This window comes from Penicillium atrosanguineum (assembly GCF_028827265.1).
Source record: "Penicillium atrosanguineum strain IBT 20685 chromosome Unknown utg000005l_segment0_segment0, whole genome shotgun sequence".
Taxonomy (NCBI): domain Eukaryota; kingdom Fungi; phylum Ascomycota; class Eurotiomycetes; order Eurotiales; family Aspergillaceae; genus Penicillium; species Penicillium atrosanguineum.
In genome coordinates this window covers 74,397-97,679 of record NW_026623137.1, presented here as the reverse complement: position 1 = coordinate 97,679, position 23,283 = coordinate 74,397, and the positions used below count along the sequence as shown (strand labels likewise).

Genomic DNA, 23,283 nt, shown 5'->3' with positions numbered 1-23,283 from the left:
AAGGGAGCCTATTAGAACCTCGAGAGATTCTTCCAGTGTTTGGTAAATCCTCCCGTGGCCGGCAGGGTTGTAAGGGTCTGCAAACTCAACCGCGAGGATATTGAAGGCGTCAACAATTAGACCGACATTCGGACGATTAGCGAATCGCACTACTTCCCATGACGCCGACCAAGTATTTCGCGTTGCCCAAGACAGACCCTCATAGCCTATCTTAGCATGCGCCCTCCATCTGCGTTGGAAAACGAGGTAGCCATGTCGCCAAACTCTGCCAGGTCCCGGCCGACGGTCTTGAGATCCGAGGTCACACCGCTGTCGGTGCGAATATTAGCACACATGAACACGAGATCGGTGTCGAAGGCTTGCATGAATGGAAAGCGCTTTGCAACCAGGCTAATGTTGGCACGACGTTCGGCTGGATCTTTCACTCCTTCGATTTGACGAAGAGGCTGTGTGCAGGTAATGCGCATACCCATTGACTTGACCAGGTCGCCTAGCTGTCGGGCAAGACATAGATTTTGCGGTGTTGTCTCCCACAACTGGTCTCCCGGTAGCCCATTCTCCTCTAAATAGGCCGCCCAGCACTTATCAAACAAATCAATTCATTTGTAGCCAGCCTTGGCGGCTGCTTCAACGCGAGGCTCAAGTCGATGCTCTCTCCAGTTCCCAAGGGATAAGGTGGCAATGCCAAATCCGTTTGTTTTCGACGAAGCCCAGTCAGTCAACACCATGGTAGCGTTGTGATGACAGGATATTTATTTAATTCCAAGCTTTCGGTGGTTGCTCCTTAAAAAAGCACAATGGATGATCAATTACCCGCGACTGCTGTCCCCGCAATACCCCACGCCGACAGACCGGAGTCATTTTTAATATGCCGGAGCTTCTAGCCTAGAAGCTAATAACAGTCCCATGGCGTACCCATATCGCTCCGGGTGTTAGTCCGCCAGGGCCCAACGTAGGTTCAGGGCCCAATGTAACATTTGAAGCTATTCAGCTTTATTTTTCCACCGTCACCATGAATTGGCCGCCAGAGCTCGAAAAAATGCGAGAATCGCATCGCTAGCGCGTAAGTTCAACGTTCCTATATCCCGGCTACGGGCGCGTCTCTAGGGTCGGTTAACTCATACGTAGCGCCCTATCACCACTAAGCGCCTAAATCACTAGTAGTAAGTAGTATTAACTAGCTAGATTAACACGTTGGGCCTTGAACTCACGTTAGGCCCTATCAGACCAACACCCGGAGCGGTGTGGGTACGCCATGGGACTATTACTGGAAAATGAAGTCCAGCATTTATTTAAGTGCCTATATACACACGGCGACTTTCCTATATTTCAAGATTGGAGATTTTTTGGAGCCTTGCAGAACCTGACTCTATCGGTCAGTAACTAGGTAGAACTCGTGCTCTCTAACTGGAGCTGTCCAATCGCAGCGGATGAAGATTGAAGCCACTCCCTCCATTCCATGCGGTAACAATAACTGGCTACGGTCGCAAACATTAGCTCTGCTGGCCAAGAAAATACTCATCTGTGAGTTTCACAGGATTGAGGTAGTTGTCTTTTTAATTAAACTTTTCTAGATCGAGGTAGAGATCTCAAGGTCAATGACAGCTGAAGCGGGCTCAATGGAAAGCCCATGTCGAGCAAAGATTTGCCTGCTAATATGACAGAAATTGGCACCTTGATGACCATGAACACATTATATCCTCCAAATCTTGACGCTATGTGCAGGATCGGTCGGCTAGACACATCATCGGGGAGCTCCGATCACCTCACATTAATCAGCCAAGGTTCCCGCCGGGAGGCAGCGCTGTCGGCTGCCTCACGTTGTTCTTTCTCTGGTTCTCTTCGCTATCTCAGCTTTAAACAATACATTCTCAAAATGACTACTCTCAAGCCCGGCGACGCGTTCCCTAGTGACGTGATCTTCAAGTGAGAACCATTGGAGCTACAACAAGGCGCCGCTAACATTATTAGGTACATTCCATTGTCCGAGGGGAGCGGGGACATTGCCGCTTGCGGCATCCCGGTCAACTACAATGCTTCTAAAGAGTGGGCGAACAAGAAAGTTGTCCTTTTTTCTGTGCCTGGTAAGCTTCAACATCGCCTCTCATGGTTACAAACTTGATTGCTGACTTGCGCGTTATCACTTGAGGTGCTTTTACCCCGACCTGTTCCGTGAACCACATGCCTGGATACATCAAGAACCTGCCAAAGCTCCGTGAGAAGGGTGTAGATATTGTGGCAGTAGTTGCATTCAATGACCCATTTGTGATGAACGCCTGGAGCAAGGCAAATAGAGTGCAAGGCAATGAGATTGTAAGTATATGAGGCTATCTTGCTCGCGTGTCGACACGGTAGCTAATATGCGGAATAGCTATTCCTCTCTGACCCAGAGGCCAAATTCTCCCACAGTATTGGCTGGGCTGATAGTGCTTCTGGCCGCACTGGCCGGTATGCGCTCGTTATCGACCACGGCAAAGTTGGTTACGCCCAGATCGAAACCGAGAGGGGTGCTGTCACGGTAAGAACGCCAAGCAGAAGCTCCGAATCCATGATTCCTCAAATCAATGCTAAGCCTAATGGCATGATACAGAAATCTGGCGCTGGTGCCGTTCTTGCTTCCCTGTAATGAGACGAGTTTGCGTGCATACTTCTGCCAATCCACCTGTGAATCCAGCAGCAATTCCAGAATAATTTGCGACCGCACTTTTCGAGATGAGACAAATATGAAAGACTGTGTCACTAGAGCTGAAAGAAAGCCATAATTGATTCATTGAAAGCTGTAATATACTTGCATCAACACCAAATCTATACCACTCTCCTTGGGGCTATGTAAATTGACCCTGCCGTATGTCAATGAGGCGAATTTTGTCACAAGGCGCAACTCGAAACATTCTCCACAACGCGACAAAGCAGGTGATAAAGATACTGCAAATCAGATAAAAAAGGGGCTCAAACTTGCAAGTTCTGAGTGAATGCGCGGTCGTGGACGCAGAATTCAACCCCCAAAGCGATACAACTCATATGGAGGGGTTCCGTGGCTTGTATATCCTTATTTTTGATAGTGTGGTTGATCATTTCTATCCTTGTGGAGCTGGCATCGCCAGAATCGTCGGCCGGGGTGTTTTGAAATGGCCCTTCAATATCTATCCGCTGGAGCTTGGGCACGCAGGTCAAGTAATTGTTGAGAGCGCCGTGGAGCTGGGATACTAGCATGGCTAAATGGCGATCCTCGTAGCATTCGATATACAGAGTTTCAATTGACCGAGGAAGACATTGGCGAGAGGCGGGGTTGGGTCGCTTTGGAATCGGACATCGAGAAGGTTCAGCAGCCGAATGCGAACTTCTTGCAAGCGTAGAAGTCTGATAGTGGTCTAAACCATTCTTCATAGTTTTGGCTCAAACTAGCGGCTGTGAAGGAATAGCGACTACCGCAGTGGTCTAGCCATAGCGCCTGTAGAGTTTCCCTGCTCCGAGCTAACGAGCGATGGAAGGCTTTTGGTTGATAACCTTGGGAGTGAATGTAGGAGTTAGAATGCTGCTTTTTTGAAAAAAAATCAGGTCCTCCATTCCTTGGTCACCGCAACTGGCACGCAAATTGATTTCAGAAACCGGAGAGAAGCCAACCCCTTTTTTGGAGTGTCTGGTGACTGAATTCGAGTCTATCAACATATCGGCATCGATTGTACGCATGGATTGAAAGTGGAAGAACAACATGAGCAGTGCAGCCGAGGGTGGTTGGGTATTATCGGAATCCCTTGGGGGTCCATGTGGCCAACTCTTTGACACGAAACTCCTTGTAGGTATTGGAAAGCAGTCCCTTTGTGGAGTGACTTCTCACCATGGACTGCCCGTTGCATGGTGAGATTAACAAAATGATTTCTTGTAGCGTATATTAATTGCAGATTCTGGAGATGAGTCAACAAAGGAAGGGCTAGTGCAATCCATGCATGTCCATGGCCCTTCCTAGGCTCTCTTGCCATTGTGGCCTCTTCAATTGAATGCGACGATTTCTTGACCAGGATTTTCAGAACCAAGTCATTCTCAATATCTTTCCATTCCTCGACTGAGACGATATATATCTTCCAACCCCGCAAATCGAGCTCTCGAACCGAAGTCCCAAGTCTGACTTGCTCAATGATGACATGAACGAAGGGCCTCATATCACGCCAGTTGTGGAGTCCAGCCTTTCCATATAAGAGCGACAAGAAAATTTGTGAAAATGCCGGCAGACGAATATCGAGTTCCAGCGATCTTCATGTTTATCGAGCTGCTCTCCCACCATGAAAAGAATCTCGTTAAGTAGTGTCGGACCCATAGTGGAATAGAACAAAAGAAGCGCCCGGCCAGGTCTCCTACTGGGCCCCTGTTTTTGAAAAACCCATAAAAATCGATAGCATCATAACGGAGAATCTTTGAAAGGAGCAACAATGTCCCAGGATCTCCTAAAGTTATGGGGAGTGAAGAAAAGAAAAAAGAGTAAGAAAGAGATCTGACGACAAATCGGCTATCAGTGGGGCGTGTAGAGCCAGATTAGAACGGCCTTTTCTAGAAGACCGCTATTTCTAATTGATCTGTTGGTAGAATGCTCTAGGCGAAGAGATTGGCCGGTGTCTGAAACCACCGGGCTGGGCGTGGACACCGGGTGGCCGTAAACACATGTGTACTCCGTTGAATTTTTCTTTGCTCCACTATATCCTTCAAGGGAGAGAATACGGAAGGGGCTCTGGCACTGGCCAAGCGATTGAGTTCACAAACATTATTGCTATCTTGAAAGCTAAGTCTTGACACTAGGTACAAAAATCCTTCTGCGCTCCTTTGGCTGAACAAGTTAACATAATCGAGGGGCAGGCTTCTTTCAAAATCAAGCTTATTGTTCCACTGGTATTCTGCACCCACTGCTACCAGGATTCAATTTAGAAAATGCACGAGGCTGCAATCTGTTTCCATTATTTACGTGAATTGATCGCAAGAAAGAGATTGAGGCCCCGGGGATCTATTGTGGTCGCTAGTTCGAGGTTCGCGGAATGGGCATCCCGTGGTAAAGACGGCTCCTCGGTTCCCGACAAGGATTATCACAACGATAGTAATTTCTCACGAGAATTGAGTTGAGGTGATGTTCTAATACTTGACCAATTGTCTAAAATGCCTAGAGAAAGGATCAATACACCCAAGGAATAAAAATGGAAGGGAAGTGAAGGAGCCTCCTGAATCGAAGGCTAAAAGCACAGACGGTTTTTTATTCCAGGCTTAGCGACCGAGACAAACACGAAACAATCAGAATTTCAAAAAGAAAATTCTTTAGTAGTGCCTGGCGTGGGTGAAGGGCCAGTTGCTTTACCCATGGTAATTTGTTTTGTCTCACCACCTTTGCCCTCTGGCTTTCCCTCTGGCTTTCTAGATAGATTGTAGCTTCTTCTTTTCATCCTTATCGCTTTCTTCCCTCCTTTCTTTATTCAGTATCTTCTTTCATTCTGGCTCGGTGTATGTGCATATATTGACACAATATGTAGCTCTCGCACTCGAATGCTTGAGTGCCCCTTTCTGCCTATGGAGTACCTGTGAATAACCAAGATCCATTATAGTAACTTATCACTTTTTTTAATCTTGGGTGCAGTATGTGTAAAATCATTCGTAGGCATATGTATTCAGTTGCCAAAGTACATGTGACTACATCTTTGCAATCTTTGTGCCGACCGCATCGGAAAATTAAAATCACTAGGCCCGCGTGATTTTGGGGCCGTCGGTAAGGTTAAGATTTGGAGTCTGTGCTACGATCGAGAAATAGGTCCCTCCAAGCACGGAGTTTTGGAATCTTGGGTAAGTACGACGCACAGTACTGACCACAAGCCGCGAAGACGGCATCAAAGTGTACAACAAGATAGATGATCGGTTAGCTCGGCAATATCTAAGCACGGGGACTCTATTTTTCAATACGTGACTTTGACTATTTACCTTTTTCGGATGCGGCACTTTTCCAGATCATCTCCGGTGGCTGGCACCGAGGTGGTAGTGAGCCCCCACTTAGCGTCTTGTCTGCAAACGCGTTCCACCAAATAGCGATAGTGGACGCGGCCCCCAGCCTGAACCGGCGGGTGGCGTTCTGTCGATGCGCCAAGTTGTGCGGGTTGAAGGCCCATTCGCTGGCGTGGTCGTGGGACTCTGGGATGACCGGAAAATATCATATGACCCACGGCTAGGAAGGTTTCCAGGCTTCATGGCATATACGGAGAATCAACACGGACAAGCTGCTAGTCAGTCTGTAGTATCAGGGGTCCAGTAGCGTATGGCGTGACAGCCAGTTCGGGTGCAAAGGCGACACGGGATCTGAAATATCTTGTTCTGAGCGAGTCGGGTTGCATCAAGATCAGAGGTTGTAGACGGCAGCCACTGGCTCAGTGGCTGGATAACCGAATTCTGGTCGAAGTTTGCCATCGTCGATCCTATACAGATTTAGCACCGTGAAACGCTAAAGGGGGAATAAAGGGGGTCGTCCGGGGAAAGAGGGGGGCCGAGGGGAACGGATCATATGCCATCAGCTTGGCAGTTGCGTTCGAAGACCGTCAAGTCTAGTCCATTTCGCATCGACATCAAGTAACTCGAATGCCACTGACCTTAGCACTAATCAAACCAGTAAATCGGAAATCGGATAGTGTTTAAAAAGCCATGGAAGACATACCGCTGGAGACAAAAGGCTTTGACGAAGGGGAATTTTCCAACAACAGCAAAAATATTGAGTAATTAAGATAGAAGGGTTAATGTGCACTGAATGGGTGGCGCGATGAAACCATGTGGCATCGCAGACGACACCTGAAGTAGTATGCACTAGCTCGTATTCGATTTAAATTGGTTCGGGATTAATTTCGTTCCAAAATCGGGACAAATCTGGGGAATCTGACCGCACCGTTGAAAGTTGATTGGTGCGTCGGGCAGCTTTAGAGCGAGCTCTGGAAGGTTTGTTATTGTATCCCGAATATTACGTGTCTAATTCCTGGTTCCAAGTAGGGCAGTAGGGCACCTATAGAGAACCCTGCTCCAGATACGCGTGGTACTAGCAGCTTAGTGACTAGCAACTTAGTGTTTCGTGGGGAAAGACTCCATCGGTTGGACCCCGCATATCCGCAAAAAAGGCGAAAAACAGCAACAATAAAAGCAAGAAAAGTGGAGCCAACTTTTCTCCTTCCATATATCTTCAACCCCCCTCCCCCTAGTAGTCACTTCTGATTCATTAATTTCCTCAACATACATTCGGGTACCACCCTTCGCTTTAGCCTCCATTATGGGCTACGTGATTGGAAATATCTATGTCATCACCACGGTGGCCGTCACTGGCGGTGCACTTTTTGGTTTTGACATCGCTTCAATGTCTGCTATGTGAGTTTACTATTTCTCCCATTTTGTTCTTGAATCTATCATGGCTCTTGCTAATTCTCTTAAAGTCTCGGTACCCAGCAGTATAAGTGCTTTTTCAACCAGACCGGCACCACCGATGGACTGTGCGGCGGTCCAACCTCCGCAAATCAAGGTGGCATCTCGGCATCTATGCCCGGTGGATCCTTTGTCGGTGCTCTCATATCTGGTATCCTGACCGATTGGCTGGGCCGAAAGCGTTCCATCCAGGTCGGCTCCCTCATTTGGTGCATCGGAAGTGCTATCGTCTGCTCCTCCTTTGGCATTCCTCAGCTTGTTGTAGGCCGCTTCATTAACGGTATCTCCGTCGGTATCCTCAGCGCCCAGGTTCCCGTCTACGTCGCCGAACTGGCTCAGCCTAGTAAGCGTGGCACTGTCGTCGGTGCCCAGCAGTGGGCTATCACCTGGGGTATCCTCATCATGTTTTACGTCTCCTACGGGTGCAGCTTCATGACTGGAAATGCTGCCTGGCGTACCCCTTGGGGCTTGCAGATGCTCCCTGCCATTTTCCTCTTTGGTATGGTCTTTCTGCTGCCCGAGTCGCCGCGTTGGTTGGCTAAGCACGACCGCTGGGAGGAAGCACACGAGGTTCTGGCGCTCGTTCACGCCAAGGGTGACCGTAATGCGTCCTTTGTCCACACTGAGTTGCAGGAGATCCGCGAAATGGTTGAGTTTGAGCGTCATAACGCGGATGCCTCGTACTTCGATCTTTTTAAGCCCAACATGATCTACCGGACCCACATCGGTATGTTTACACAGATCTGGTCCCAGCTCACAGGTATGAACGTCATGATGCTTTACATTACATACGTCTTCGGTATGGCCGGCCTGTCGGGTAACGCCAATCTCGTTGCCTCGTCTATTCAATATGTCATCAACGTCGTTATGACTATCTTCGCCCTCATCTTTATCGATCGCTGGGGTCGTCGTACCCCCCTACTGGTCGGATCCACTCTCATGATGATCTTCATGTTCGCTAACGGCGGCATCATGGCGTCTTACGGAAAGCCAGCCCCACCGGGCGGTCTGAATCACACACCCGAGCAGTCCTGGGATCTGACTGAGGCCCCCATGGCTGCAAAGGGTGTCATCGCCTGTACGTACCTGTTTGTGGCGAGCTATGCACCCACATGGGGCCCGGTCAGCTGGATTTACCCACCCGAGCTGTACCCATTGCGTTTGCGTGGCAAGGCCGTGGCACTCGCGACCTCTTCCAACTGGATCTTCAATTTTGCTCTTTCCTACTTCGTGCCTCCGGCTTTTGAAAACATTCAGTGGAAAACATATTTGGTTTTTGGCGTCTTTTGCTTCTCCATGACCGTGCACGTCTTCTTTTGTTTCCCAGAGACCGCCGGTAAGACCCTAGAGGACGTCGAGACCATGTTCAATACCCCTGGTCTCAAGCCCTGGCAAACCAAGGTTGAATTTCAACATGTGCGAAAGCTCGAATTGGGCACTATCCAATCGGACAAGTTGGCCAATTTGCACGCGGAGGAAGGGACCGCACCGGTGTCAAAATCTGTTGAGAAGGAGACTACCGTTACCCAGGTCGAGTAGGAAGTAACGTGAATCTTGCTAGGACTCATCTCTTGAAAACCTGACCTATCGGTGTGATATGCCCCTTGGATGGCGCCCTTCCCCTTCCGTCATTCTTCCTTACTATAATTAATTCTCCATCTTGGCTCCTATGATTCCTGAATCTTCTGTGAATCTGGCGAATGTTCTAATCATACCATAAACCTTCTGTGCCAAGAAGACAATATCCAGATTTTATCCTTCTTATGCTCATTGTTGACTAAGTTAGACTGGCGATTGACAACGCTTGACGAATGTCAGACATGAAGTACTTGAATCTACCGTAAATTAGTTCAATCCATTCACGATGATTAGAAAATGCTTAGCGCAAGTCTCTTCTTAAATCTCCTTTCATTTCAACGTAATACTTTTCCGATGCCTAATAATTGTCGGCTACCAGAAAATCAAAGAAAGTTAATTTCACAATAGTTCCCGTGAGATGTGCGATGTGCAAGTAAGCAAGTGGGCAGAACCTCATGAAAGATATCACACGATTGCTATCCCGTATTGTTGTTGGTCTTAGCTACGTCATATGGCGCTAGGAGTGGAACAGCCCAAGATGGGTGTCGACGGTCAACGCCTCGTTTTCAGCCCAGAAAGCTTTTTCCATCGCAACATAGAACGGACATTTCGGATAATTGGCCCAAAAATTGTTTCGGCGAGTACACACTTCTCGTTTTCAATATTTTTGCGATTGGCTTACCTGGCAAGCCATTATGAGGTTGTGGCTAGTTCACCATATGTTTTGGCCCCTTTCGCACTACGCTTCATGACCACAACAGGGTTGGGAGCTTAACTATCCCGCCGAACGACCTCCAAAATGAGTAACATTGGAGACCAAATCTCTGGTCCCATCATACGTCAAACCTTGCTTGAATCGAACATGAATACATAGCCCCCACCGAGCGGGGCTCAGATTGGAATACGAGATTCGTTACACAAAAGCCAGCTCAACCACAAACATATGAAAGTCCAGAGTAGTTAGCACCAACTTGTTCTGTTCTTGGCCTGTAATTCCCTTTTTCTGACCGTTTCCTAGCACCAAGCTTTACTGGAGATTGCACATATATTGAGACTTATTGCGAGTTGGCTCCATTTATTGACGGTGCAAATCAAGTTGCGATAGCAAGAACTAGCCGGGTTGTTTCTGGTATGATCAGACATTGATGATCTGAGGTCTGAATTTGTGGAAGGTACCGTTTTCCCGCCTTTGCAAATTTACGAACCCAAGCCGACTAACATGATTAGAAACTGATTTATCCGTAAATCATCCCATCCTAGCTAAAATCATACGGTTGATATGTATTCCTTTTCGTAAAGTTCACTCTCATGACTATTCTAGATTTGGAGTGTTAAAGGCCGAGCCCTCTGTAGCCTTGAAAGCCTAGCTCAGTTGAAGGACGGCAACACTGTAAATTAGATAATAATTAAGTGAAAAAAGAGAAAGGTGAGACCATTTTCCCTTGGCCCCCACGGTCTAATAGCCTAGCCAATCGCCCACCGCCGGTATTTGACCTTACTCGTCCCACCACCTTCCCCGGGTCCAGCTCGCTCATGTCTCTAACTCATTGGTGATTTACGTAAAATAGTGGGCTTCATCGATCTGGCCATGTTATTAATAAGTGGGGGCCTGAACACAAGTCTCGCCGTTCCACGATGAGCCAAGAGAAAACCGTACCTTAGCTTGATCCCAAGAACGCGAAGAATCTGTTAATTTACCCTGCCTGCTCTATCACTACTCTACCACCATATATAACACACGTCAAGCCACCCAAAGTATCGCGATATGGGTCAAAACCCATCCGTCCCCCGACCAGGGGCCCGCTTTCAAGTGATTGGCGCCGGGCTATCGCGTACTGGGACAGCATCATTCAGCGCTGCATTGGAAACCATCTTGGATGGGCCTGTCTACCATGGTGGAACACAAATAACGATGGGTCCTCCGATCGAGATAAAATCCTGGGTCCGGATTCTGCAATATTGGTTAGATGATAAGGGGGCAGATAGACTCACAACAATGAAACTTATACGGCACAGACTCGACGGGTTTACCGCAGTAACCGATGCACCTTGCTCTCAACTCTTCGAGGAATTGATGGAAATGTATCCCAACGCCAAGGTCATCTGCACAACCCGCGATCCAGTATCTTGGGAGGAATCTATGTCTCAGATCCATCACATGGCACTGCTGTGGTTTCTGCGTGGAGTCCTTCTTCCACTCCCGGGCATGAGACATTTCGTGCATTATATCAGTCTGCTGAAAAAGCAGTGGGTCAAGATCTATGGAACTACGAATCCTAATTGCACCATATATGAACAGCACATTGCTTGGTTGAAAGAGGTGGTGCCTGAGGATCGCTTGATGTTTTTTGATGTCAAAGATGGATGGGAGCCGCTGTGTAAGGCACTTGATAAGGAGGTGCCCAAGGATAAGCCGTTCCCTCGGATCAACGATGGGGCTGCAATTGACCAAATTGCTCGGTATCATATCCGGCGAGGGCTTACTCGATGGTCTGCAATTTGTGCTATGATTGGGGTCACCGTTGCATTAGAATTGCAGATATTCTTTAATATTTTCTACAAATGAGTTGAATTGGCACGGCTCGACCATGTGTTGCTCAATGACAATAGCATATTATTGATTTTAGCGGTCTGAAGTAATTAAGTAGCGATTTGGACCGACGAGCGAGCTGGATAACCGAAAAACCACAGTAGATACAATATTCCACCGCTCGATATCTTTAACCTCAACCGGATAATCCTAGTACTAGTCAGCACGATGTTTCTCCATCCTGACACAATAATGTACGAGCATTTTCCAAAAGGTCTGACTATGTGTAAAACAAAAGGCGATCAGAATGCTCTTGTCAGACTATATTCAATTGCTGGATACATGCATTTGGCGCACTCAATATGGGTGAGTAGACACGCCATAGGACGATTGACGTACTGTGGAATTTTGCATGGAAAGAACGTAGTGAGAGGAGTTAAGGCCAAGTATTCCCTGTGTTGGTATTCCTGATAGATACGAGAGGGCATGTCCTGTAGCTTTTCCCTCACAATACCTTTCGGCAGTTATTGCCGTTGTAGACTTGGGGGATAGCGGGGTATTAGGGAATGCACGGACCTTGGAACTGGTGGAGATCATGGAGCCACCCATCTCTATTGAGCACCGGTTTTCTTATGTTGCTGGAAGAAGGGGCCCCGACCGAAGCCAGAGATCTGCATAGGTCTCTTATAGGACCAGTGTCGGTCCCAAGTCCTATCCCTATCCTAGCATAGGACTGGTCTAGATAGAACGGTCCCCCATACTGCTTGAATATGAGTGGTTCCTATCCTCATCCCCTAATCCCCATAGAAGCCTAATATGGCATAATTTTGCCGCAAACTTTCTTGGTTATTTACTGTCATTTATAGCTTTTCCCGTCAAAACGCATACGACTAACTTACCCTTCCCCTATGTATTTTTGTAGAATAGTATCGTTCATATGCTTTTATTATTGATTTTGTCGGTCTCGCGTAAGTTAATAAGATAACTACTATTGATGTCAAGGGTGTACATCAATATCTATGAGGTAAGGCTTTAAAATATTGTAACGTGGTCGGCAAGCGAGTGAGCCATGTAAGCAAGTGAGCCACCCCAAAACACCATAGTAAATGCGATAGATTACAACTTAATATCTCCACAACCATAGCTTATCGTGGAGCCTTCCTGTATATTTATGTTCTTCGTGTTGAGTCTGACGTACTTTGAAAGTCTCGATAAATTTCAGGAGGTGGTGATTAGCTGACATATTCTTGAAGCTCAAAACGTTAAATTACAGTATAATTTTTATCAATATTGTCAAATCATAATAAATTGACCTAGACTCTTATAATAGGCTTCTCATGCTCAAAAAAAAAATTATGATACGGAAGATAGAGTGGAAAAAACTTGTGATTGTTGAGAATGATGTTCTTAAATTATTGCATTTACTATGGAGTTTTGGAGTGGCTCACTCGCTTACATGGCTCACTCGCTTACCGACCACGTTAGTGGTGGAACGCATGACATAATGAATACAGTTGCGGCCTGAGGTGTCACGAATATGTCAATACGAATACCGCGGTGGACCGGAGATATAATTAACGTGGTTCACAAGCGAGTGACGCGCCCAAGCGAGTGACGCACCCACCCAAATTTTCTACACTTTTATGCATATTAATCAACCACAACGCCTTTATATTGATTAATCTCTAGCTTTACAGGCATTCCTTCTATGTCCGATCACTCCGCAATTAGTGCATTGAGGTGGACGACGCGTCTTCGGTGCTGGTGTGTCCCGCGGTAGTAGGCTTAGTGGAGCTAGTATTACCTGAGGGGGCTCTTCATGAGCTTCCTCGAGCTCTAATGCTTCTCGTACGGATAGACCGTTATCGTGGGCTATCCATCTGTTCTTGCGAGCACGTTTTTGCTTTTGCGTAGCGTTTGCGGCACGTAGTTGCTTATTTTCTTGCTCGAGAAGGATACCGTTTTGCATTGCGATCTGACAGCCTTTGATAAGCTGGTTTAACGCGGTTTGCGAAGGCGATGGCGGGCTTTTTGAGCGTCGCTTTAAGAAAGCTTTAATTGAGGATGCTTGCTTCAAAAGCTCGTCGACGTTCGCGGGCGTATGTGGGTAAAACGCGCTTGATTGACTACCGCGGCTTGTAGGAGGTGTCGGTGTCCGAAGTTGAATATTTAGCTTTGATAGCACTTGTTGAGGATCAATTGGCACTAGTCCTGCTGCTCGGAAGCTATTTTGTATTGTAGTTGGTTTATAGGCGTCGACGCGAGCTTGTGGGTATGTGAAAAGGAAGTCAAGTTTGTCGATATGGTTAATCCCGAGCCGCATCTTTTGGTCGATTAAACTGCCGTACGAACGCTTTAATATAGCGAAACATCCGATATCAAGAGGCTGAAGTAGATGCGAGGAATGCGGCGGCATACAGATCGGAATAATATCATGATCCGCGCAGATTTGATCGAACTCTGGCGTTAGATGACTTCCGTGTCCGTCAAGGACTAGAAGGCGATATCGTCCACGCGTACGATGATTTGTTGACGGAATAAACTGTTTTTGAAGCCAGCGAAGGCCTATCTCGTCGGTTGTCCATCCATTTGCACTGACTTCGAAGCGCCAGTCGGGTGGAAGGTCTTTAAACCATGCTTGATTATATAGCTTGCCTTTAAAGATAAGCGTTGGTGGAAGCGCCCACCCCGAAGCGTTTATTGACTCGATCGCAGTCACCCACTCGCGGTTTCCTGGCTGTAAAACTGATCTCCGACCGTAGTATTCTGATCGAGTGATCACTTTTTGGGCCGTACAGAGGCCCATCGCGAAGCCAGTCTCATCAAAATTATAGATATCGTCTGGTAGGATACCGTATTGCTGAATTGTGGCTTGTACGAGGTCAAACCACGCTCGAATGATCTTTGGATCCTCTTGTTCTGCTCGCTGATAATTATATCGTCGGGAAAAGCGAGATTTAAGTTCTGGGCGTCGTTTAATAAAGTTATATACCCAATTTTTGCCAACAGTCTGGATGGGGGTAGAACCGCGCGTTGCAAGAAGAATATTCGCCATATCTCGTACATGAGCTTGTGTAGGGGCTGCTCCGCGTAGATCGAGCGATAGAATCCGTTTTTGAAGCGTCTCTTCTTCAATATCTGTCAGTTTAAGACTATTTGCGCGAGTGTCAGCGCGATTTGTAGTACCGCGTAGTCGACGGCGGAGCGTAGCTTCAGGCACATTAAAACGACGTGCCGTCTCGCGTATAGAACTGATTTCTTTATTCTGAATAGCCTGTATAGCAATTGATATACGGCCCTCTTGCTGGATAGAATCTTGGCTTGATCTGACGCGAATTGGAGGCATGGTGCTTAATAGAAGATGAATGGACGCGCGGAGACGCGAAAAAATGGGTGGGTGCGTCACTCGCTTGGGCGCGTCACTCGCTTGTGAACCACGTTATCCTTCATGTTTATTACTTATGTAATCTAGAATCCCCCTATAAATTGGCAGAATCAGGGGTAATACAAGAACAGAGCTTTTGATATCGTTGATTGGTTGCATATAAAACATTCCGACAGAATACCTTAGGTGTAAGCAGCAGCTTCTACATGAGGATAGAGAGAGAGGAGGCATCTACCCAATTCATTCTAGTTGTCACTACATTCTTTCATTCAACATGCTATATTAAGTACATTCCATACGGGCTCAGTCGGGAAAAACCGTACGGCCTCATTTAGGATTGCTGCGTCCAGGATTGCACGTACGACCTCACGGCCTCACCAAGGACATTCGCGACCTCCCCTAGGACGACCTCTACTACGTGCAGGCTGTGTGTGTGTTGTTCGTTGGTTGCTGTTGCCCAGTCTGTATTGTCAGACAGCCATCGAGCCATCCCCTTTTCAATATGTATTTCCATGCAAAGCCTACCACTATATTTCAACGGAAAACTAGATTTTAATTTTCATTCAAACCACGGATTCTATTACAATCAAAAATGCATGAAACACGTAGTATTCAACGAAGATATTGTTCGCATTGAATTGGGGATATTGCCCCTCTTCACCGCATCCTTGCCTCAGCCTCCATGATATCTAGATCCATAGCTTCATCTCTAGAATCTATCATCATTCATCTTCCATCTTCATAGGTTATGAGCTCTCTGCTCTGTTGAGGCTGTTTAACAACAGTCCAACACCCCTCACCAGTGCTTTTTCCACCTCGCCGTCGCCGACCTCGCCGTCGCTGCGAGTGTCGAGTGAGGACTTTTGTCATTGAACGACCTCATTCAGAGGCAATTTTTATCGAATTCATCAAAGACCTTCATTCAGGCATCTTCTTCGGTTCCTCTTGCATCTCTCTACCGCCACAATGGCTACAGATGACTACGGCAAGATCGCTGACCGCGTGGGTAAGCTCAAAGGCTCACACAACTACTCCAACTGGCTATTCAAGCTCAAGCGAGCTCTCAAGTCTCGCGGCGTACGCCACTGGGAGATCCTCATCGGTGAGGATCGTCCCTAATACGCTTCTTATCGCTCTGTCCCTAGCGAGCGCACGCTTCGTGAGCATATCGCAAAGGAACACAATGACAGGGCGTTGCGTGAGCATCGACGACGACCACGCTCTCGTTCGGGCTCTCACCTACATGAGGATGACGAGCCACCTACCACAATCTATCCTGATTCGGTCTCCGTTGAGGAGCTTGAAGACTACATTCGTGAGAATTACGAAGAACCAAACAAGGAACAACAAGAATGGGAAGCTCTCATGTTCACCGTCCTCGATATCTTTATCTCTTGTCTCGACTACGACCCCATGCAGCATGTCAAGCAGACTGAAGACGCATCTGAAGCCTTCAGGATCATTGAAAAGCTGTACGGTCGTCCCACGCAGCAGACTATCGCCACTAAATGGTCCAAACTCGAGTCCACCGTCTACAAAGCAGGCTATCAAAGCGCCCAGTTCATTGCTAACTGGCAGCGAGCCTACGTGGAAGTAGACGAAGCCCTAGGCGATGAGTCTCTTCCTATCGCTATCCAATACTCTATGTTCGTCCGGGCTATGGGCAACCACCCTAATACCACTGTATGGCTTCAGGGCGTCCATAAGTTCGATCTCAAGGACCCAAGATTGATGGAGAATGTCTTTGCTGACTTTGGAACTGCTGAAGACCAGCGTTACAATAACATTAAGCAGCATCCTACCCTTTCTTCAAACAATACCAAGAAAGGTAGTCAGCAACAGCAATCCCAGTCCTCCCACCCCTCCTAGCAGTCCTCGCAACAGTCCACTGGCCGACAGAAACAACAGAACAATTAATCTGGTCGCCAGCAAAGCCAACAAGCTTCTCAACAAACTCAGCAGCCTTCTAACAATCAGGGGGTGGTAGCCGAAGCAAATGGTATTGCACCTACCACGATAGAAAGTCTGCACATTCCTCTGAACAATGCTTCCTAAACCCTGCAAATGCCGGTAAGTCCTTCAACAAGGGAACTAGCACGGCAAATACGACCGCAGAGCTTCCTACAAGCCCCGAGGATATGTTTATCAACACTACGGCCGTACAAATCACTTCCATTGTGTCCATGGAGGATATCATCGCGTTCAACAAGCCGTTAAACGAGCCTACGCCTCCACAAGTCAACTTATTGGAGATAGACATCTCCACCCTCTCCACCGCGAATGCCAGTCTAAATCCACTTCGCTGGATGCTAGATTCGGGTGCCTCACACCATATGACGCCTAACCGCCACGCTTTCATTGAGTATGCTCCCTGCAGAGTCCCCGTGAAGGCTGCGAACGGCAAACGCTTCTACACATAAGGCCTAGGCACCGTCAAGCTAACCACGCTCGGCAAGGACGGCCAAATTATTAGTTCTATTATCCTGAAGAACGTCTGGCATGCCGAGGACCTCGATAACTCCCTTATCTCGTGTCGCGCGATGTTCCGTGACGATGGCATCACCTGTACGCTGTCGGATCATGCAATCCTAACCTCACCGGCCGGAGAGGCCGTAGGCTATGGAGATGCAGACAATGATCTCTACTAGTTGCGAACTGATTCGAAACATCAACTGGAGACCTTCTACGCCTCCGCATCCTTCACCACGTCCGCCACTGCTTCTGTGGTGCGAGCCATGCCCATGGAGGTCAAACCTATCTCTATGGACCTCGCACATCGCCGTTTCTGTCACGCAGGCGAACAACGTGTACGCCGCATGCCTGCCTTCGCGGAGGGCATCAAATTGATCAAGGGATCTGCCCTCAAGACTCCCTATCCTCCATGCCTCGCTGGCAAGGGCCATCAGCTTCCGTACGGTAAGGATAAGTCTATTCGTGTGCGCCCAGGTGATTCATTACATATTGACGTCTGGGGACCCATCTCCATTGCCACCAAGGAAGGCGAGACCTACTTCATATCTATCACCGACGAGGCGTCCCGTTTCTGCTAGATCTTCCTCATGAAGGCCCGTACGGACGTCGTCAAGTGCTACCAGGTCGTGGAAAGCTATCTTCTCACCCAGTTTGGCTATCAAGTCAAGTCTGTTCATGGTGATTAGGCCAAGGAATTCATCGGTCCATTGCAAGCCTATCTTGAGTCCAAAGGGACTACCTAGGATGCCTCACCGCCGTATGCCCATCAATTGAATGGCCTGGGCTGTCAGGCCTGGTATCTCATTCCATCGCAGCGCCGTGAAACCAAGCTTCATCCATATATGGCCGAAGCACGCCTGCTTGCCTACCAGACAGATGGCATTTATCGCCTGTATGACATCAAAACCAAGAAGATCGTGATCTCCCGCGATGTTATCTTTCAGGAAATGCCACCCACTGATCTACCGAAGCCATCATATGACCTAGATGCAGTCCACAAACCCTCAGCCGACCAGGCCATGAACCGCGACGAAATGGAGCGCCAGCGACGTCGCTTCGCCCCCGCTGAGTTTCTTCCATCCGGCGATGATGATCATCCTAACGAAACCGACGATATCGATCAAATTGAAGACCATACGGACCACTAGGATGATGAATTTATTGACCAAGCTGACACTTCTCGCCGCAATGAGGCTAGATATTCCCCTTCACACCCTCGAAACCGTTCATCCAGCGTCCCCGACCTCAACCCCTACCTTGCACCAATTACCGATACTCTTTACGAACACATTCAACACAGAAATAAAGGAGTGGAGGCACAAATTGAAGGGGGGCAGTACGGGATTTGCAGGTAACACCACCTATTCCCGTACGTGCGGGCTTGGATTCGAAACAACAAGCCTTAAACACTGGACACTCAGTTCCTTCATCGACCCTTCGTGATTATGAAAAAGTGTGCTTGCAGTCTTCGGACCCTATTCCACCGGTCATTCCACTGCATAAAGACGTCTTTATTCGACGGTCGGAACGTCTTGCAGCGAAGCATGCCCTTGAAACCCATAAGCTTCAGGTAGAAGAATCCTCTATCCTTATGGCGCATGCTGTTCTTCCTGCGGCAGACGAAACATTGCCCTCTCGACCCGGCGACCCTTTCACCCCGGACACCTGGACTGAGGCCATGGCTTGCCCTGATAAGGCTAAATGGCTTCAAGCTGCACACAAGGAGTTGAAGAATCATCTATCTAATGGAACCTGGCGCATCATCGACCGCGAACGCAACAAGAAACCCCTCACCTTACGCTGGGTCTTCCGTGTCAAGGATGACGGCACATACAAGGCTAGGCTGGTAGTTCGTGGCTTCCAACAGGTTCCAGGCCGGGATTTCCTCGATGTCTATGCCGTCACTGCCCGTCCCATGAGCTTCAAGGTCTTTATGGCTTTATATGCAGCTTATTCATGGGATTGCCATCATGTGGATGTCGTGGCAGCATTCCTCAATGCAGACCTAAAGGAATCAATTCAAATTGAACTTCCCGAGATAGTGAAGGACGAACACCCAGGCAAAGTTGGCCTGCTCATGCGCAGCCTTTATGGCCTACGGCAGGCCCCTCTGGAGTGGTATAATACCCTAAAAGGCGTCCTTCTATCCCTCGGCTTCACGCGCACCCATGCCGACCACTCGGTCTTCACCCATGCTGGCAAACGCATCTATGTCCTTGTCCATGTGGACGATATGCTTCTTCTGTCCCCTAAGGGGACTGGTGCGATCGATTTGCTTAAGAGTATCCTATCAAAGCATTTCCAACTTACCGACAATGGTGTTGTGAAGCGTTTTCTGGCAATAGATATCGTACGCCTCGCTGGCGACGTCTATCTCTCGCAGGAAGCCTATATCGACAAGATTCTGTCTCGGTTCACCTTCTCTTCTGTCAAACCCGTTCCCACGCCATTCAATGAGAAAGAGGTCCTTCCCCCTTACGACTCCAGTGCCCAGGCCACCCCTCAGATGGTACAGCTTTACCAAGAACAAGTTGGTTCGCTGGTGTGGGTGGTGGTGTCCACTAGGCCTGACGTCTCGTGGGCAGTCTGCAAGCTTGCGAAGTACTCACACAACCCAGCTTCCCTGCACTTCCAGGCTGTCAAACGTGTCTTCCGGTATCTGAAAGGCTCCAAACGTCTATGCCTTCATTTCTCCCCGCATCCTGCAGTCGGTCTAGCCTTGTTCGCCTACGTGGATGCCTCATGGGCAAGCCCGCACGACGACAATCGGCTTTCGACCACCGGCTATGTCTTTATGCTAGCCGGCGCCGCAATCATCTGGCAATCAAAGAGGCAAACCCTTGTCACCCTCTCTTCCACGGAGGCTGAATACGTTGCGGCTTGCCTCTGCTGCCAAGATTTATCCTGGATTCAACTCATGCTTGCTGAACTGGGTCATCAAGCCCTCGTGCCCAGACCGACAGTCATTCATGAGGATAATCAGGGCACCATTGCCCTGGCATCATCGGACAAATTCACCACCCGCTCAAAGCACATTGATGTCAAATATCACTATGTTCGGGAGAAGACTGCGTCCAATGACTGCCTCTTCCAATACGTCCCCACTGCGGAACAGGCTGCCGATGGCCTCACCAAACCACTTGCATCGACCCTCTTTCAGCGGTTCGTGAAGCAATTGGGACTGTATGCAGTTCCGCAGCCCACCTGACACATCTACACGCTTACACACAGCTCAACATTAATATTCTAACCACATTCTGATTCGACCAATGAGAGAGGCGCATTGCAAGTTGCAAATAGCCTCAGGAAAGCTTCTTGTCTATCATGGAGCCCGCTCGGCGCGAGGGGGGTGTTCGCATTGAATTGGGGATATTGCCCCCTCTTCACCGCATCCTTGCCTCAGCCTCCATGATATCTAGATCCATAGCTTCATCTCTAGAATCTATCATCATTCATCTTCCATCTTCATAGATATGAAACTGAGGAAGAAACTAAGTGTTGAGCGCTGCCAGCTCAGCGAACAATCGCTCGCTAGTCCCAATCGGGTTAGTCAGGTTCCCCATCCAGGTCCATGTATCAGTCGTCAGTCTTGTGTCAGAGATTTAAGTTATTCTTATTTGATTACATATTGTAGTGGTGGAACGTATGACATAATGAATACAGTTGCGGCCTGAGGTGTCATGAATACCTTGGGCGTAAGCAACAGCTTCTACATGAGGATAGAGATAGAAGAGGCATCTACCCAATTCATTCCAGTTGTCACTACCTTTCTTGATTCATGATGCCGTATTAAGTACAGTCCATATGGCCTTAGTCGGGAAAACCGTACGGCCTCACTTAGGATTGCTGCATTCAGGGTTGCCCGCACGGTCTCACGATCTCAACCCGTACGGCCTCACGGCCTCACCCGGGATACTTGTGACCTCCCTAACGACAACCTCTGCTAAGTGCTGGTTGTGTGTATGTGGTCCGTTGGTTGTTGTTGTCCGGTCTGCATCGTCAGACAGCCATCGAGCCATCCCCATTTCAATATACTATATTATCTGTTAAAATATTGACCAAGGCTATATAGCTGAAAATTTTCCTCTTATCTCAATATAAGACATTTAATCCTGTCATTTATCGCTTACCCCTCTCTGCGGTCTAATGATTATTTAACAGACTGCTTTACCCCTCTTACTCCGCTGAATCTATCATATTTCTGAATTATCTATATCCCCTTAACCAAAAGTATATAATTTTAAGCACTTTCTGTCTATAGATATACGTGAGATATTAAGTAGAAACAAAAGATGACTCAAGTCATAGGCTCTAGCCCAGAATAGGTCCTATTCGGCAGAATGCTGACACAAAATCGTAAGCTTATACAAGCTTACATTACTCAAGAAGTGGAGACATAGCAGCTGTGATAGCAAGTGGATTTAGTGATACAATAAAGAACTACAGATCTTGCTCTCCGTTATCAAGCTTGCGCAGCTTATTTACAGACCTTCTGACTAGTTACGTATTCTGTACGTGAGGGGATGGTTCAAAACTTGCGACCTTATAATACTGCTGCTGACCTCTGATTGAGGTTGTTCACAGTACACAAAGAGCCTTTTGCAGTCTATACTGATTCTACACTCTATGATTTGCCCTTCTATATGCTAATAAACAAAAACTGCCCATGGCCTATACTCTCCTCACAAATATATCCTCGCGTAAGGTTCATCTTGGCTTCATCGGCCCCAATAGGATCCTTGCCCACAGTAACCCACACTGGGTTCCCCACCGGAGACGTGATATTGACGCTCGTCAATCATCTATTATTATCACAGTCTAGATCGAACTCAAATTCTCCTTCAGCGCAGAGCCCTTTAGTGAATCCGCCGTTGTTCTCCGCCCAGGTTAAAGGGAGAGCTGGCAGCAGGTGAAGCAGGGTATCCTTACCTCAGGGTTAGCCAAGATAGGTAGGCGTCGCTGGGTATCACTGGATACAGTCACGGCGCTCGAGGACGCATTCTTACGATCTGCAATGGTCGCTGAAACTAGTTCGTGGCTTTGTACCAATGCTTTAGCAATACCTATAGTTGGTTAATGTCAACTTTGGCTTTCGAGACCTATTATAGATAGAACACGGCTAAAAGTCTACCTACTGGGGCCCCGAAATTGCCATTAATTTGGAAAGCTGCTGGTGGACCGGTATCCATAAATGAGGTAGGGTAGGTGTAGAGTGTCAGTTGCTGGGGAAGGTTGTCGTGCACCTGATCCGGCAGGAAGGAGCGGGCTGCAAGAGATAAAGACCACTATGAGAACGTTAGACAATCAAGAAGTTTGCAAAACTCAAGTCTTCCCGTGGCAGAAACTTTTAGCGCCTAAATTGGTACAGACGACCATAGTAACTCGTCAGATTGAACTTATTATCCTTGTTTCTATTAGTCGAAACCGCTGTGCTCCACTTTGTGGGGCGGCAGATCGCATTCCGCACGGCTACAAGCCTTCCCATACTTACTTAGAAGCCTAAATGGGTATCATCATTAATCGGCCACTAAGAATTGTCGTAAAATTGAGAATGAAATTCGCCGAATTCGGTCATTCTTTGGAGGTCATATGGGGTATTTAATTACCCGATACTAGTCACGTTTGAACCAATTTACCCTCTCCGGATCGATGTACCCCGCTTTGTTTACGTCTACTGATTCCCACACAACAACTTTCCCTGAACAGCTCATGTGGCCTCCACCGGAGCTTGCCACGATTACACAACTTGCGTCCTTTAGGCTAAGTTCAGGACAGCCCCACAGTGGCACCCAAAATCCAAAATAAGTGGTCATAATCAAGTTCGCCAACCACCAAAAGGTCAAGCATTGTTAGCCGAATGCGATGGGAAAACATGGGTCAGGGGCAGAATGCC

At 47.9% G+C, this 23,283-nt stretch overlaps 9 protein-coding genes across 9 annotated transcripts; 7 read left to right on the top strand and 2 right to left on the bottom strand.

Moving 5' to 3' along the window:
• Window positions 1-206: 206 nt before the first annotated feature.
• Window positions 207-728, bottom strand: N7443_006268 (uncharacterized protein; the record flags this gene model as incomplete). Its single annotated transcript, XM_056886324.1, has 2 exons — window positions 207-581; window positions 633-728. The coding sequence occupies 2 exons, from the start codon at window positions 726-728 to the stop codon at window positions 207-209; spliced, it is 471 nt and encodes a 156-aa protein (XP_056739973.1).
• Window positions 729-1,876: 1,148 nt separating this feature from the next.
• Window positions 1,877-2,626, top strand: N7443_006267 (peroxiredoxin family protein; the record flags this gene model as incomplete). The annotated part of the gene is made up of 5 exons (XM_056886323.1): window positions 1,877-1,926; window positions 1,972-2,084; window positions 2,150-2,313; window positions 2,372-2,518; window positions 2,591-2,626. 5 exons carry the CDS (start codon window positions 1,877-1,879, stop codon window positions 2,624-2,626), a joined length of 510 nt encoding a protein of 169 aa, XP_056739972.1.
• An 848-nt stretch (window positions 2,627-3,474) lies between these two features.
• N7443_006266 (uncharacterized protein) lies at window positions 3,475-4,315 on the bottom strand (the record flags this gene model as incomplete). The annotated part of the gene is given in 3 exon segments (XM_056886322.1): window positions 3,475-3,777; window positions 3,792-4,184; window positions 4,232-4,315. The coding sequence occupies 3 exon segments, from the start codon at window positions 4,313-4,315 to the stop codon at window positions 3,475-3,477; spliced, it is 780 nt and encodes a 259-aa protein (XP_056739971.1).
• Window positions 4,316-7,276: 2,961 nt separating this feature from the next.
• N7443_006265 (sugar porter family MFS transporter) lies at window positions 7,277-8,964 on the top strand (the record flags this gene model as incomplete). The annotated part of the gene is made up of 2 exons (XM_056886321.1): window positions 7,277-7,371; window positions 7,437-8,964. 2 exons carry the CDS (start codon window positions 7,277-7,279, stop codon window positions 8,962-8,964), a joined length of 1,623 nt encoding a protein of 540 aa, XP_056739970.1.
• A 1,804-nt stretch (window positions 8,965-10,768) lies between these two features.
• Window positions 10,769-11,569, top strand: N7443_006264 (sulfotransferase family protein; the record flags this gene model as incomplete). Its single annotated transcript, XM_056886320.1, has 1 exon — window positions 10,769-11,569. One exon carries the CDS (start codon window positions 10,769-10,771, stop codon window positions 11,567-11,569), a length of 801 nt encoding a protein of 266 aa, XP_056739969.1.
• A 4,315-nt stretch (window positions 11,570-15,884) lies between these two features.
• N7443_006263 (uncharacterized protein) lies at window positions 15,885-16,787 on the top strand (the record flags this gene model as incomplete). The annotated part of the gene is made up of 2 exons (XM_056886319.1): window positions 15,885-15,995; window positions 16,068-16,787. 2 exons carry the CDS (start codon window positions 15,885-15,887, stop codon window positions 16,785-16,787), a joined length of 831 nt encoding a protein of 276 aa, XP_056739968.1.
• Window positions 16,788-17,653: 866 nt separating this feature from the next.
• Window positions 17,654-17,968, top strand: N7443_006262 (Apoptosis-inducing factor; the record flags this gene model as incomplete). The annotated part of the gene is made up of 1 exon (XM_056886318.1): window positions 17,654-17,968. The coding sequence occupies one exon, from the start codon at window positions 17,654-17,656 to the stop codon at window positions 17,966-17,968; it is 315 nt and encodes a 104-aa protein (XP_056739967.1).
• Window positions 17,969-18,232: 264 nt separating this feature from the next.
• N7443_006261 (periplasmic binding protein-like II) lies at window positions 18,233-18,538 on the top strand (the record flags this gene model as incomplete). The annotated part of the gene is made up of 1 exon (XM_056886317.1): window positions 18,233-18,538. One exon carries the CDS (start codon window positions 18,233-18,235, stop codon window positions 18,536-18,538), a length of 306 nt encoding a protein of 101 aa, XP_056739966.1.
• Window positions 18,539-18,578: 40 nt separating this feature from the next.
• Window positions 18,579-20,598, top strand: N7443_006260 (Ty1/Copia family ribonuclease HI; the record flags this gene model as incomplete). The annotated part of the gene is made up of 3 exons (XM_056886316.1): window positions 18,579-18,759; window positions 18,812-19,290; window positions 19,687-20,598. The coding sequence occupies 3 exons, from the start codon at window positions 18,579-18,581 to the stop codon at window positions 20,596-20,598; spliced, it is 1,572 nt and encodes a 523-aa protein (XP_056739965.1).
• Window positions 20,599-23,283: the final 2,685 nt, after the last annotated feature.